Source organism: Lampris incognitus, chromosome 4, assembly GCF_029633865.1.
Source record: "Lampris incognitus isolate fLamInc1 chromosome 4, fLamInc1.hap2, whole genome shotgun sequence".
Lineage (NCBI taxonomy): Eukaryota > Metazoa > Chordata > Actinopteri > Lampriformes > Lampridae > Lampris > Lampris incognitus.
The window spans coordinates 8408274-8424146 of NC_079214.1; the positions used below are offsets into that span (position 1 = coordinate 8408274).

The following is a 15873-nucleotide window of genomic DNA, read 5'->3' on the forward strand; positions in this document are numbered from 1 at the left end:
ACACAACAGTCTTCCTTCTTCAACTTCCACCATTTGATCTTCAGCTCAGCCTTCACTCGCTTCCTCTTCTTGGTCTCCAAAGTCATCCTACAGACCACCATCCGATGCTGCCTAGCTACGTTCTCACCTGTCACCACCTTGCAGTAACCAATACCGTTCAGATGGCGCCTTCTACATATAGTCCACCTGTGTGCACTTTCCTCCACTCTTGTATGTCACCCTGTGTTCCTCTCTCTTCTTGAAATATGTATTCGCCACAGCCATTTCCATCCTTTTCGCAAAACCCACCACCATCTGTCCTTCCACATTTCTCTCCTTGACACCATACCTACCCATCAACTCCTCATCACCTCTGTTCCCTCTACCAACATACCCATTGAAGTCTGCTCCAATCATCACTCTCTCCTCCTTGGGTCTCAACCACTTCATCCAACTCACTCCGGAATTCTTCTTTCTCTTCCAGCTCACACCCATCTTGTGGGGCATATGCGCTGATAACATTCATCAATACACCTTCGATTTCCAGCTTCATACTCACCATTCTGTCTGAAACTCTCTTCACCTCCAGCACACTCTTGATATACTCTTCCTTCAGAATTACCCCTACCCCATTTCTCCTCCAATTTGCACCATTGTAGAAGAGTTAGAACCCACCTCCGATGCTCCTGGCCTTACTCCACTTCCGCCTGGTCTCTTGCACACACAGTGTACCTACCTTTCTTCTTTCCATCATATCAGCCAGCTTTGTCCCTGTACCAGTCATAGTGCCAACACTCAAAGTTCGGACTCTCATCTCCACACTCCTACCCTTCCTCCTCTCTCGCTGCATCTCCTCCACCTGCCTGCCTCTTGCTGCAAACACTGATTTGTGAATAATGCAATGAAATGTGAAGAGTGCTGGGTTAACAGTGGCAAGCCTGCTTACCAGCCCTCTAGTGTTGTCCCACCATTGATGGCGCCCAATCGGTGACAACATACACAATTTTGCTCACATCCAAGCCATTCTTCTCAAAGAACTGTGTTAAATCATTAAAGATGATTTCCCCAGTTGTGTGCCCCGACAGAAGAAGCAAACAAAGCAGCTCTTCCCAAAAAGTCTTCTCATCGAAAAAATCTTGCGAACACAGATACACTTATTGGTTCAGTCACAGGACGGGTCTATGTCTAGTGACATGGCTTCTGCTTTCTTCAATTTGGTGAGTAGATGGAAAAACACTCCTCTGCTCAAAGTTCTACTCTTCTTTTTGCCATGTGAGCCAACAATGACACCTACTTTAACAGCGTCACACCCATTTTTTTTTTTTTGGTTCTCATCATGACTTAAAACTTCACCAACCATATCAATTGCACATGTTTTAATCAACTCAGCATCAGTGAATGGCTTATCTTTAGCAAGGTTCCACGAAACGTACAATGATGCAGCTGTTGTGCTCTCTTGCGTCGATGTTGATTTACAGATAGTAGAAACGGAGTGCTCGTGTGATGTTATCATATCGGCTATTTTTGTTTGTGTGATCTGCAGACAAATACGGTCTGCATGCATATCAAGCATGTCGGTTTGGCATTGGCATGGTCTGGCAAAATAAAACAAAAGTGATCGGTTCAGTCAGATTTGAACTGACAGTTTTCCTAGTTGACTGTGCTCTTTTGCGCAGGCCATGTTCTAGGTTTAGAACAGTTACTGATTATCTGTGACTTAGCTGGTGTGTGGCTCTGTCTAGTCAAGGACCGTAGAGAGCACAGAGTAAGTCTACATCTATCATAATTATAATGGATTATATTTATAAAGCGATTTATCTAGACACCCAAAGCGCTTTACAGTGAATGGGGGAAACTCACCTTAACCACCACTCAACCCCTACTCTTTAGTGCCATGGGATCTTTAATGACCACAGTGAGTCAGGACCTAGGTTTAACATCTCATCCAAAGGATGGCATCTCCTACAGCATTGTGTCCCCATCATGGCACTGTTTTATTTTTTGGGGGTTTTTTTGGGCTATACAAATAAAATTAACTTGACCAGAGAGAAGACTGCCCCCTACTGGCCCATCAACATCATTTCCAGCAGCATCACAGTTTTCCCAAGAGGTCTCCCATCTAAACACTAGCCGCGCCCACACTTGCTTAGCTTCTGTCATTTGGCAGAAACAGGGTACATGTTGGTATGGCTGCAGGCTATGCACACTCTAAAGCATAGTAGGTCAAGTGTATGGTGTGGGGTGAGGTCAAAATAAAGTAGAGCAGTACACACTTTACTTCAATGGGTTGGCGCAGACCAGATATTTGGCTTTCACGGGCCAGACCTGGCCTGCAGGCCGCTCATTGGAATCCAGAGGTTTAGGCTAACCAACATGAACCTGACTTCAGATAATGACCTCTTTAATAACTGCTGCAACCAGTTTGAAAATATATCTCAATAAAACACTGCATGAATCATCTCCTGATAATCTATATTACATCATGATGGACTGCCTAGTAGGTTTATTAAGTGAGCTTTGTAAGATGTAATTACCGGTCTCTGGGCACGTCCAAGGCAGTGTTGTAGTCTGGAGGGCCTCCTGGTAACATGTTAAAAAGGAGGTGATTCATTCCTTTATCCCACCTAGAGACACATATAAAAGATCAATGTTTGAATGACAATATAAATTACACACTAGAGGCACAATACTAATCGCAGACCCAATGATATAAAAGAGAGAAGAGGGTTAGCAGTTATCTAAAGAACAAATGATTTGGTTGACAATGAAAAACAATAAGAATGGTGGCGATCTTTGGATAAATATGATCCAAGAAGAAGCGTGATCATGATTTTGATCATTTTCAGGACTGAACAAGAGTCAAGGCTGAAGATTACCTGGGTAGCATGGCCAAAGCTTGGGCAGTCTCTCTGATTCGCAGGGAGTTCTGATTCAGTACATCAATGGAGGGGACAAAAAGACAAGCTCTAGTGACGTCGTCAGTGTAGAAGTCACTGTCAGAAATTGCAGTGAGCAGGTCATTGTATTCCCGTGATAGCCCCGTGCTACTGATGGGAACCCCCACCTCATCCACAAATCTCTGTAGTGGGTAGATGTACACCTGAAGGACAAACATAGGGCTAGCATTCATCAGACAATTCAGACAAAAATGACAATAGATTGTCTTTGAGGGATTTTCAGGAAATGTAAAGGGTTGATTTGAGTATGATCCTCAGAGGCAATTACCTTAATTCGGTTCTTGGGGTTGTAGCCACATCGATAAACATCAAAACAAGTGTGCATGCGGCAACTGAGATCCCCCCTCTCAGGGATTGGGCTGGAAACAGGGAGGCGAACCAGAGGTGCATCATGGACACTGCGTTTATCCAGGGTCCAATCAGTTGTGGACTCGATTGAGTGGGGCCAAAATTGGAACATCCCTGTGGCTATGAGTCCAAGGAGGACCACAGAGAAGAGGGTGATGTAATATATGCGGTGTTTGGTCTTCATTCGCGGGATAAGCGCTGGGCCCCGCGAACTATACTTGCCAGAGGCGCACATGCCCGACACCCACCCTTTCCAACCGAGCACTGTGGAAGAGACACATGGAAAATACCAAGTAAATGTATTGCATACATATAAAACCAGCAAACCTCTCACCTACAGTTTAATCTACAAGTACAAGATGTACTAGACTTCCAGTCACTGTTAGAAGGCACAAAATGTTGCCTTGAAGCTCCAGGTAGTGTTCAGTGCATATAGCTGTCAGCCTATTACTGGTTAATCCGAATCAGACTTTCACTTCTGATTCTTGGCTGTCAGGCAAAACAGTTAGGTATTACTAGACTTGTTGGGTCCTGGCAACAACAAAAAAGCTAAAATACTGGTTTGAATATAAAACCATACAAAAAGAACAGTATTTTTTTAAACTAGACAGCATTATTTACAACTGACAATTTGATAAAAAGCTGAGAGATTAGACCATAACTAGCTTAGCATTATAGAGACAAAACACTTTGACATTTGAGAATTTTATATTATTCTCAAACGTGTCTCTGATGTATACCATTCCTGAATTTGCACCACCACCTTGAAAACAATGTGTGCTTACACCTAGCACGGTTCCCACTCTTTACAAGAAATAATCTTCCAGAATCTTTCAAGGATATCTTCCATGATTTGCTTGCATGACAGTCATTTCTTAGGTATGGTCCTATTGTATTACTAAATAGCTACCATCAGCGGGAGCCTAATCTTGGCTACAAATTACTGTTGAAATATGGCATCTCAGCTGGTAAAAATACAATTTTATAAACTAAATTTAAAACGTTTAGTGACCTCGTTAATATCTAATGTGGTCGTTTTCTGTGTGTTTTCCATGAGCGGAAAACTAGTGTACATGTCGTCCCAGGTTTTCCAGCCCCACAGTTGGAGGCAGGCAAACATTTGGCTGTGGAAGGCGAGAGTGTGGTTACATTCAGGAACACAACCTTTGGCCAATTCCTGCCAAGCCAGGAGAAACCCAACATGGGAGAATCTGCCAGCTTCGCCATTTTCAATAAGAGCTTGAAACATGGGCTCAGAACCACACAACCACCGACGACTGTTTTTTGCCATTACAACTCACCTCCGTTTTTCCTTCTTCGTGTTTTTAAACACCAGTGGAGCCCTTATCTACGACAGCGTGTTGGTTTTATTGTTGTATTTTAACTTGTCGATTGTGTGAGTGTAAATTGAAACCCCTGCCTGGTGACTGCAGACGACAATCAAATCTGCAGCCAAACGCTCGTGTTTTTTTTTTAAATTGCACACGACGCCTGTTAAATAAGCTACACAATAAACAAACGGATATATTTCACAAATTCGCCGTTTCAAACCCAACAAGGCTGAACGTGACACAAGCCCGCTGTCGGCAAACAGCTGGACTCCAGCTAGCTTGAGTTGACTTCAACCTAGATTCCCAGCCAGCCAGCTAGCCAGCTAGCTAGCTAGGCTAGCTGGCTAATCGAGCTGCCACTCGTCTAAAGACAAACCAGGTTGGAGGAACATCCGTCCGTTATTGTCAGCCGCACATTCACTCACCCTTGTGACCGAAGAGAGCCCCAAAACGCGGTGTCAATTCATAACAACGTTTCAGAAAACAAAAGACGCCCGTTCAACGTTCAGCTCGACGGCTAGCGACAGCTTTCGGCTCGTTTGTGATTACCGGAAGGCGCTGTTCTTCTTCTACGCGGGGTAGCGGCTGCTGTAGTGTAGGAAAGGAAAGCCAGTCGTACGTAGCGCCCCCTGGCGGTTCAGTTCGAAGCTAAAGGAAGAAGGTCTGATTTCTTGACTGGGGATTACATTTTGTGTATAACTGTATTTCGCCGAATTCAGTATTACAGGGATTTGGACTCCATACATACCGAATAATAACTGAAAGACTGGTATTATCTACAGGATGCCCAAGTCAGAGCGGTGCTCGTCAATACATGTTTTTGAAACTCGTCAGCCCTGCAAGTGCCAACTCTGCGTGCAGTTAAGGCAGTGTTTCTCAACCGGGGGTCCGCGGACCCCTAGTGGTCCGTGGTGTAATTGCAAGGGGTCCGTGAAAATGAAATATCTTTAAAAAAAGATCCTATGACATTTATAGAAATAGGATTATTTTACTCAAATGTGACTGAGACCTTTATCTACCTAAACTATAAAGGGTAACAGGACTTTTTTCTCTAATTACATCTGTTTCACAAGCGTAATTTATTGTATTTTAATAAGAGATCTCGCTCCCGTTTGCATTGTTAAAAGTTACTGTATAAAAATTCTGTTGTTACATATATCTGAAAGTTACTGAATACATATTCTGTTTTGTTACATATATCTGAAAGTTACTGCATACATATTCTGTTTTGTTACATATATCTGAAAGTTACTGAATACATATTCTGTTTTGTTACATATATCTGAAAGTTACTGAATACATATTCTGTTTTGTTACATATATCTGAAAGTTACTGAATACATATTCTGTTTTGTTACATATATCTGAAAGTTACTGCATAAGAATTCTGTTTTGTTAACTATATCTAAGTTAAAACTGAAAGCTCTTATTTTTGCCCCAAAGAGTGAATAAATGCTATAATGCAATTTAAAATGCAGTTTCTACTGTTTCTATCAAATTGCAACCCCCCTCCCCCAAGATCGGTTGGAGGGGTCCTCAGGGTAGATCAAAAATACGCAGGGGGTCCAGGACCCCAAAAAGGTTGAGAACCACTGAGTTAAGGGATCCAAGAGTACATCTGTCTCTATCTTACAATGCTGTGGTTGCAAACCTTCCCAGATCCTCTGAGAATAGTACACACGGCCATTGTAGCTCTAGTTAATGCTCACACGCCCATATCTGCATATGACACTGGTCGTTATGCCGCTGTATCCCAGGTAGCAGTAGGCAGTGGTGCAGCACTGATGGCCTTCTTCTGGCCCTGACAAAATGGATGGGAGCCTGAAGTGGCCCACATGTATAATAACAAATATGGCCCAAATATGCCAAATCAAATGTGGGCGTTTTTTGTGGCAAAGACGCGGTGTTCTCTGGATGTGACCCTGAAGTGGCCCGTGTGGTAAATGGTGAATATGGCCCAAATATCACAAAACAAACATGGGCCACCTTTGGCAAATATGTGGCATTGCTATGGCTTGGTTCTGGCCCAGATCTGGCAAACAGGAGCGGACCGCCCGAGTGCCATCATTCCACACGGTATGTGGGCCGGATGAAGTGTCGGGTGTGGGACGGGTCCGGGCCACAGCAGTTTTACTATCTGGGTATAAGGGTGGGGGATGCCTGCAGTCAGTTTGGACTTAAGAGGCCACTTAGACGAGTGATGAAGCGTTTCTCTATATAAACGTATCCAGGTGAACTGATTCAGCCTTCTTTGAGGCCCTTCTTAATGTTCACAAATCATGTTGTTGTGTAGTTTCAGCCAAGCCAAGTTATCACGATCTATGTTAACGGGATGCCTCGTTATGTGTCACTACGGCGTAAGGAAAATGGTGAGGACCCTTTGGGTTATTTTCTATTTTAATGTTTTTGGTCTGGTTTCACTTTATTTGATAGAATAGGGAAAAGGTACTGGAAGGCTTGGATAGCATGAGAAGGCAACATATGCAACAACAACAAAAAGGTCACCACCTATATTCATACATACAGACCTTAAGCTTCCAATACTTACGAGGAGTACACAGGCAAATTCATATTCATTTCATAAATATGTGTTTTTTTTTAAATAGAATGATTAGAATTCAGATGTTGACACTTTGGGTTTTCATTGCCAGCTTTCTTAAAGTGATCATAGTGTGCGTGGGAGCGGGGAAGCATCATCGACACGAGCTCAACATCTCCTAAACTTTTCAATTATGCAGCTTTTAAATTATAGCAAACAAAAAAAATCATCTTTCTTTGTCATAATTGTCACTTTGACGTGTCATGTTTGCTTTTTGCAATTGCAATAGTCATTAGGTACACTAGGATATCTGGTAAACAGCCTTGGTCTTATTCAGTGGTGCCAGTGAGACCTGGTCCTCGGTATTTACTAGAGATACTGTTGCAAGGTAGACAGCAAATATTCGTTAATTCCTTCTCTGTAACTGAACACAATCCATCAGACCTACACAGATCTACAGTAAAACCATAAATACACCACATCCGCACTTCGTCTCACATCTAGTTCACCCCTTATGCCGCGGGTTGCTTAATGGAGACCCTAGCTAGTGCTCGGGCCTGTTGTTTGAAAACTCTGTAATTCTTTTTTTTTTGGATCCCGCCCCCTTTTTTCTGTCCAATTGCATTTGGTCGATTACCCCACTCTTCCGGGCCGTCCCGGTCGCTGCTCCACCCCCTCTGCTGATCCGGGGGAGGGCTGCAGACCACCACACGCCTCCTCCCATACGTGTGGAGTCGCCAGCCGCTTCTTTTCACCTGACAGTGAGGAGTTTCACCAGGGGGACGTAGCGCGTGGGAGGATCACGCTATTCCCCCCGGTTCCCCCTCCCCCCCTGAACAGGCGCCCCGACCGACCAGAGGAGGCGCTAGTGCAGCGACCAGGACACATGCCCACATCCGGCTTCCCACCCACAGACACGGCAAAGCGTGTCTGTAGGGACGCCAGACCAAGCCGGAGGTGACTCGGGGGTTTATCACAATTTAGTTGGAGGAAGTTGGCCTGCATCTGTAGCGGCTTTTCCACCAGCGGAAGTACCCGAACCTTTTAGGGGGCCTGCAGCTTTGCTGCTGTTTCCACTAGAGCAGGGGTGTCAAACTCCAGGCCTCGAGGGCCGCAGTGTCTGCAGGTATTTGTTGCAACCGTGCGCTACACCGCCTGATTAAACTAGGTCCTTTCCCTCCTTGATCCAGGAGGTGAGCTAATTAGTTAAATCGGGTGGTGTAGTGCACGGTTGCAACAAATACCCGCAGACACTGCGGCCCTCGAGGCCTGGAGTTTGACACCTCTGCACTAGAGGAACTACCCCTGACCGGAACTCCTACTGGGACTTTTACGGGAGCGCCTGTAGTCCCTGCTCTGGGGTAGGTACTTCTGAGCGGCCCTGAAAACATTACATTACAGTCATTTAGCCGACGCTTTTAGCCCAAGCGACTTACAATAAGTGCATCATTTAACGTAGCAAATCAGGAGAACTACTAGTCATCAGAGGTCATAAGTGCATCTTCTCTCTGAACAAGCATCTAAGAGCAAAACCAGTGCTAAAGTAAAAGCGCAAGAAAGAGATTTTTTTGTTTTTTAAATGAGTGAATACAATAAGTGCTAAGAACAAGTAACAGGGTAGTAGTTCTTGAAGAGGTGAGTTTTCAACCTGCGCCGAAAGATGGGCAGCGACTCCGCTGTCCTGACATCAGTGGGGAGTTCATTCCACCACTGTGGGGCCAGGACAGAAAAGAGCCGTGACCGGGTCGATCGGCAGCAAGGGCCTCTGAGCGACGGGGCAACCAGGCGTCCCGAGGCAGCAGAGCGAAGTGGTCGGGCGGGGGTGTAGGGCTTGACCATGGCCTGGAGATAGGAAGGAGCTGTTCCTTTCACTGCCCTGTAGGCTAGCACCAGAGGCTTAAATTGGATGCGAGCAGCTACTTGGAGCCAGTGTAGGGACATGAGAAGGGGAGTTGTGTGGGAGGACTCAGGGCAGTTGAACACCAGACAAGCTGCAGCTTTCTGAACAAGCTCCAGAAGTCTGATGGCCGATGCCGGGGTGCCAGCAAGGAGGGAGTTGCCGTAGTCCAGCTGGGAGATGACCAGAGCCTGGATGAGCACCTGTGCCGTCTCGTCGGTGAGGAATGGGCGAATCCTCCTGATGTTATAGAGGAGAAATCTGCAGAAGCAAGCAACCGATGCAACGTTTGCAGCAAACGACAGTTGGTCGTCCAGGATCACACCCAGATTCCTTGCAGTCCGAGTTGGCATCACCAGTGTTGTCAATGGTGATGGCCAGGTCTCGGTGCGGGCAACATTTCCCCGGGAGGAACATCAGCTCTGTCCTGTCCAGATTGAGCTTCAGTCCCCGCTGGGCGGGCTCGACGCTGATTGGTTGAACGTTGGAAGCAACCAGCTTACTACTTCGGTGTTCAACAAGCGCCGTTTTTATAAGCCAGCAACCAACCTGTGTGGTAGCAAGCACAATTTCGATCAAGCGAAATGAAGAAATCAGCCGAAAAATGGACAGACGAGGAGGTGCAGGCTTTGTTGGCTTATTACGCCACCGACGAGGTTCAGCGGGGGTCTCAGGAGCCCGGTGGTTCCTACATTGCTATGGAAACACGACACTCGAAAGGGCCGACTATGGGGTAGTTCCACTTGTAGTTCGCGCCAGCCTGGGAGTTCGTGTAGTTCTTCCTATGGAAAATCGCCTTATGATTTAATTTCAGTGAGACAGTTGGTCAGATTGGAGTAAGTTGTAGTGGTGATGGAGTTAGTGGAGATGTAGAGCTGAATGTCATTGGCATAGCAATGTAGGTGGAGACCATGACGACGTATCATGTTGCCAAGGGGGAGCATGTAAAGGATGAACAGGAGAGGACCAAGCACTGAACCCTGGGGGACACCTTGGCACAGAAGAGCAGTGAATGAGGTGCAGTTGTTGAAGCTGATAAAGTGTTGTCTCTTTGTATGACTAGCCAGGAGAGGGCAGTACCGGTGATGTTGAGGGAGGATTCAAGGCAGGAGAGAAGAACGATGTGATTGGTAGTGTCGAAAGCTGCAGTGAGGTCGAGGAGGATGAGAATGCTGAGGTTGCCAGAGTCTGAGGAGAGGATGAGGTCGTTGGTGACTTTAAGGAGGGCTGATTCTGTGCTGTGCTGTGAACAGAAACCAGATTGAAATGGTTCGAACATGTTGTTAGAGATGAGGTGAGCTTTGAGTTGGGAGGCGACAACACGTTCCAGTATTTTTGACAGAAAGGGGAGAGAGGAGGTGGGCTGGTATTTGCTCATAATAACAGGGTCGAGTACAGGTTTTTGAGGATTGGAGTGACAGCAGCCAGTTTAAGTATATGGGGGACTGAACTGGAGCATATCGATTCAATTTTCACCCACACTACAAGCCAAATTTCAATCATCGGCGGTCAATCATCGGTGGTCACTCGGGGTCAAGTATGACCGTCCTCCCTCTGGATCGTGGGCGTAGAGGCCGATCCTGGAGCCACATAATGGGAGGACGTCTGCGCATGACAGCTTTTTACGTGGAGTGGCTGATGTGCCCGCATCCACCACATGGTCCTTGGCAGGGGGTGGCCAGAGTCCAATGGCATGGAGAACCAAGACGATTGGGGACCACCCTCTGTTGCAGCCTTCATCCACCTTCACTGGCATTGTAACCTGGAGACATCTTCCACCAGTTCCGCCGTTGAGGTCTTTGTTGGATCGTGCTTCATCTGGAACCTCCCCCTTGACCTGCCTCTGGTGACCCTACGTGGAGCCAAGCTCTGGACGGCATAGCTCTTGGGATCATTGGTACATGCAAGCTTCTTCACCACGGCAAGGTGGCGATCCAGGAGAAGAAAAGCTAAAGCTAAATTTCAACAGAACAGTGTTAAACTGAACTTGACATTTCACTGCCTTGAAAATACAGAAATGCAAATGGAGAAATTGAGACACTATACCTCGAGGGGTACAAAATGGGGCTAATGGACAAAATCAAAAGCAGCATTCACCAGAGGAAGCCTTGAAATTGTTGTTTTTCTGATATCATGAGCACAGTCAGTCGATAACGCTGCCACAGCTCAGGGAAGTTCTGACCCAGGTCAAATGAACAGGCATCTAGACTTGTTAAGACTGTGTCCTTCTTCAACAATGTCAGAAATATGACAGAACTTCCAGAATAATAATTTGTAATTGGTTTTGCTTTATTCCATTACAGGCAGGGCAGTGAAGGGGAAGGGGTTAAATACATTCTCATTCTAGGGCAGGAAAGGAAGGGAAGCAAACCAGGTAAACATGGACAAGACATAGTTGAATTATTACTTTCAATACAGACCAATCTCTAAACCTGTTGAACCAAATTCTGTCGATAGTTTGAATCTGTCATATAGAGCTTTCTAACGAAATATATTCTTTTTTTTCAATACATTTTCAATGTCAGTATTCATATATATATAGTAAACTCATTACCTCATCATTGTAATACAGTATTTTTTCTACATTAATCTGATGGAATTTAATTTACTTTTTTTTTCTTTAGACATCTGTATAAATAATTACACAAAGACTGTGCTGTACACATCATAGTGAAAAAGTACTGTAGTGCTTTCTGTACTGCGGTGCTGAGTGCACGAGCCACTGCAGGTGAGGCTCGCTCCACAGCACTTGTGGTTCATCCCTGGGATGTCCTGTGAGAGACGACTGGGACGGGCAGCATGAATTTCATGGCGTCAGACTGTAAATTGGCTGGAACATGCTTGCTGCTCTGCAACAGCAAAGCTCAATCAAAGGTCAGAGGTCTCGCAAATGCCAAAGGTCAGCGTGTGGATCCCGTTGGTATGAAGCATGCCTGACCATTATACATTTTCGAGAAAAGATAATATATCATCATCATCATCATCATCATCATCATGCAATGACACAATGTCCAGTACTTTTTTACTTGAATAGAAAAAAAAATATCCACATAAATATTTTCTTATACTCAGTAAGTTTAAAAGTTTAAAAAATATATCCCCAACCTCTTCCAACAAATGAAATAAAAACCATTGAGCTCAAACCAATCTGTTGAAAGAGCAATAATAAGTATCATAATACCATCATATAGAGCAATATTTGTGACAACAACATTAATGGTAATAAATAATGGAAATTGTGAGCCAACATTTATACCCCAAATGATATGGAGGATTAAATGCCACATGTCTAAAAATGAACACGAGTCCATTTACTCATCCAGTTCAACCCCGAGGATGCTTCAAATGAACTCGTTTAAAGGGGAGCAAGGTCAGGATGAGCAAATTAAGAAGGCGCACCTTAACAAAAACGAGAGCGGTCTTCCGCAGTCTCAGTCTCCTGGGACGCTCTCATTACACAGAGACAAGTCCGGCCCGGCGACCTCGTATTCCCGACACCCCTCAGGCCCTGTTCGTGTAATGGCATTAAAATGCATCAGTGCCACGACCAGGCCGGGGGGCGGGGACACGTCCAAGAGCAATTTGGACTCCGATCACCTGTACCAGATACAAAGGCGGTCAGAAACCCGTTCAACCGCAGCGGTAGTGACGTGTGAACGCACGAGCGCTTCCTCGCCACCGAGGCGGAAACGGAAACGCGTGTACCTTCGCCCGCCACTGTCGTCATCGAAACCACGAGTCGGCTACCGTTCGGAACGCTTGCAAAAACGGGATACCCCAGGATGGAGCAAGAGGGACAGCGGGCGTCTACTTGCTCTCTGACGCGAAGAGTCAGGTCACAATGAACGTGTAGGGTGTAGTAAGCAGGAGGGAACCTGTGAAGAGACATTACGGAAGAATTATGTGCAGTCATTTGCATATTCAGGGCGAAACGAGAGGCCAGGTCTGAGCAGGGCCTCATTGTTGGGCGTTTAGCTAATGAACAGGACAGCTTCAAAAACGGTTTGTCAAATAACCGAAGGGCAAAACTGATTGTAGACCCGCCCCTGTAACGCCTGCAGGCTCTGACCCGCACCAGTCTGGACACAGCGCTAAGAGCTAAGATGCAACAGTTACCAGACCAGGACTGCTGTTAGCAAGCTGCTGACTGACGACTCCACCTTGAGGCTGGGGCGGCACGGTGGCGCAGCGCGGTCGCCTCACAGCAAGAAGGTCCCGGGTTCGAGCCCCGGGGTGGTCCAACCTTGGCGGGCTGACAGCAGGATAAGCGGTTCAGATAACGGATGGATGGATGGATCTTGAGGCGAGCGTGGTTGCTAACCCTGAACGAGAGGGTGGTGTTTTAGAGATGAGCTGCCATGGCAGTGTTGCACGGTGTCCTCTCAGTGGGGCACCATGGGGCTCGAACGCACAGCCCGCGCGGGACTCGACCAGGACGCCCACGGGAGCGATGAACGCGTTTACTCCGCGAGCCTAACTGCGCGGCTAAATTGGGCGATATCAACAACCATACATATCGTTACCTCTCAGGCATATTTGGCAAAACATTGCACCAAGTCGTTTGGCAGAAGGGGGGAATTAGTCATCTGGATCTGTGCGAGACTTTCCAGATGCAAATGTGAGCGGCTTGGTGACGTTTTCTCTTTTTTTTTGTCGCTTTTCAAAAAAAAAAGAAAGAAAAGTAAAGTAAAGTGAGCAACTCCCTCATGCAAGACAAATGGAAACCAAAAAGAGGACACGTCCATAGGCATCTGCAATAACGTTGTCACAATCACTGGTTTAAGACACATGAATTCCCGCCGATAAAAGCACACATCCTCCTTCCCGCCAAGGGGAAATCCTTGGAGACCTGAGGGACGTTTCACGGCGTCTTCTCTCTTGTTTTCTAGTTCGCCCGTCATGTCCGTCTTCACATTCCTGATTTAAGTGTTGGAGGAAAGAAAAAAAAAATGTCCGAAGCCGTTAGGTGTTCAGGAGAGTGTGTAGTGCATCTAGTCTGACGATGTGCCTGTGCTAACCTCCTCTACAGTGTTGGTAATCTGATCAGGGGCGCAACGAGGGGGGGGGGTGGGGGGTGCGGAGGGTGCAGTGCCGCATCAGCGGGGGCGCCAAAAGACCGTACCCTTTGCACCCCCCCCCGCCGTTGCGCCCCTGAATCTGATGATGTGCTAACCTCCTCTACAGTGTTGGCAATCTAATCCCTGCTCAGTCATCTACTCTCTCATCACGTCTCGTCGACGATATGGACGCAACGCCGACGCGTCACTACGAGTGAGATAGCGTTGTCTGGAATGACACAGTAAAGCTACAGTTAATTAAGATCATCCAAAAAGCAGCACAGCCCCCCCCCCTGGCATGCAGACAGAGGTATTTCTTCTTTGTTTTTGTTTTTTGTTTTTTACAGTCATTGCAATAGTATGAAAATGCTGTACAATGCATTCAAAGGAGACGCCGGCAAAAAAAAAGAAAAAAAGAAAGTTTGTGGGTCCTTCAGTTGGTCGCCTTCCATCATTGTGTCTCTGATGGGTGACTGCATGGCAGACTACATTCCATCGCATGCATGTTCTGTGATATGTTTCGGAGGATTGGATGGATTTACCTACAGTATAAAGAAAGGAGAGAGGACGGTGAAGTCTGGGAGAGCTACACCATGGACGACAGTGTGTTCTCTTCGGAGTAGTGGCAAGGGGCGGATGTTCGTAGGGAGTGCGTGGCCGGGGGAACCCCATCGGCGGGGGACAGGTCGTTGAGCTCCCCAGACGATGAGAGGGGGAAGGAAGGTGACAAGGAGATGCCAGAGGAGGGGTCAGCGGATCCGGCAAAAGTGCGTGGGGGCTTGGGCACCAGGTTTGGCTCCATTGTCGCCCTGGCCAGAAGTTGTTTGTCGTCCAGCCGCTGTCCTTCTCCCAAACCTTCGACCTGCCCAAAGGAGCCCCGCCCGGACTCAGACTCCCCGTCGGACAGCTCCAGAGGGGGCGAGCTGCTGCCGTCCAGCCTGAATAAGGAGTCCAGGTACTGGGCAAATTCCAACACTGCCTGGCTGGGGTTGCCGTTGGACAGCTGGGGCGGAGGAGTGGAGGAGGTCGCCTCGGTCTCCAGGTTAAACTGCTTTTCTTCTGCCTCCATCTCCCACTCATCCTTCTCTCCATCCAGCTGCCTAGAGGTCATCTGTGGGCTGGACGGTGCATTAGGGGAGCTCGCAGGGCTGTAGATGGCAGGCATCAGTTGGTGTTCCCCGTCGGGAAGCTCTGGCTTAAAGGGCTGAGCCAGGACACTCTGTCCCAGCGGCACCGGGGAATGGTGTCCACTGTAGCGCGGCGTGGCCGGGGAAAGTTGCATGGAGCATTCAGGCGTGGATCTGGATTCTACGGGAGTAAAGTAGGGTCCGGCCTCTCCGAGGTGCTCTGGAGTGGCCTGGCACAGGCAGTCAGCAGCCAGGAGCTCTGTACGGGAGCTGAGAGAGGGGTTCTCCTCGGGGATGGGCGCGTCCAAGGGGAAAGGGAGGCACCCCAGCATCGGCGAACCCCTCAGCGCGGCCGAGGAGCGCCGCGAGTCGAGGCTGTAGAGCGACTCGGCGTCTGAGAGGCTCTCCATGACGGCCAGCGGTGCCTTGCGGTCCCTCAGCTCCACGGTGAGACGCTCCCGTGCCCCCCGCAGCACCACAGGCACCGGGGGAGGAGGGCACTCTGAGAAACCATCCAGAGATATCTCAGACTGAGCACAGGAACTACAGGGCAGAGGAGGGGAGAGGGAGAGGACAGGAGGGTTCAAAATATGAGCTGGAGATTAAGAAATGGGTCCAGGAGGAAACATACTAGGGAA

General features: G+C 47.4%; 2 protein-coding genes across 3 annotated transcripts in view; both read right to left on the reverse strand.

The window, feature by feature from the left end:
• ext2 (exostosin glycosyltransferase 2) overlaps positions 1-5156 on the reverse strand; it is a 35027-nt gene extending 29871 nt beyond the window's left edge. Inside the window, exons 1-4 of the mRNA XM_056278626.1 lie at positions 5041-5156; positions 3205-3548; positions 2856-3079; positions 2514-2603 (exon numbers count right to left, since the gene is read on the reverse strand). Coding sequence (XP_056134601.1) covers positions 2514-2603; positions 2856-3079; positions 3205-3519 — 629 coding nt within the window. The 5' untranslated portion in view covers positions 3520-3548; positions 5041-5156. The remainder of the gene's footprint in view (positions 1-2513; positions 2604-2855; positions 3080-3204; positions 3549-5040) is intronic.
• An 8393-nt stretch (positions 5157-13549) lies between these two features.
• The window catches only part of dagla (diacylglycerol lipase, alpha), a 69886-nt gene continuing 67562 nt past the window's right edge, over positions 13550-15873 (reverse strand). For both annotated transcript variants that reach the window (XM_056278414.1, XM_056278413.1), the window contains one exon: positions 13550-15778. In XM_056278414.1, the coding sequence (XP_056134389.1) occupies positions 14695-15778 (1084 nt within the window). In that variant the 3' untranslated portion in view covers positions 13550-14694. The remainder of the gene's footprint in view (positions 15779-15873) is intronic.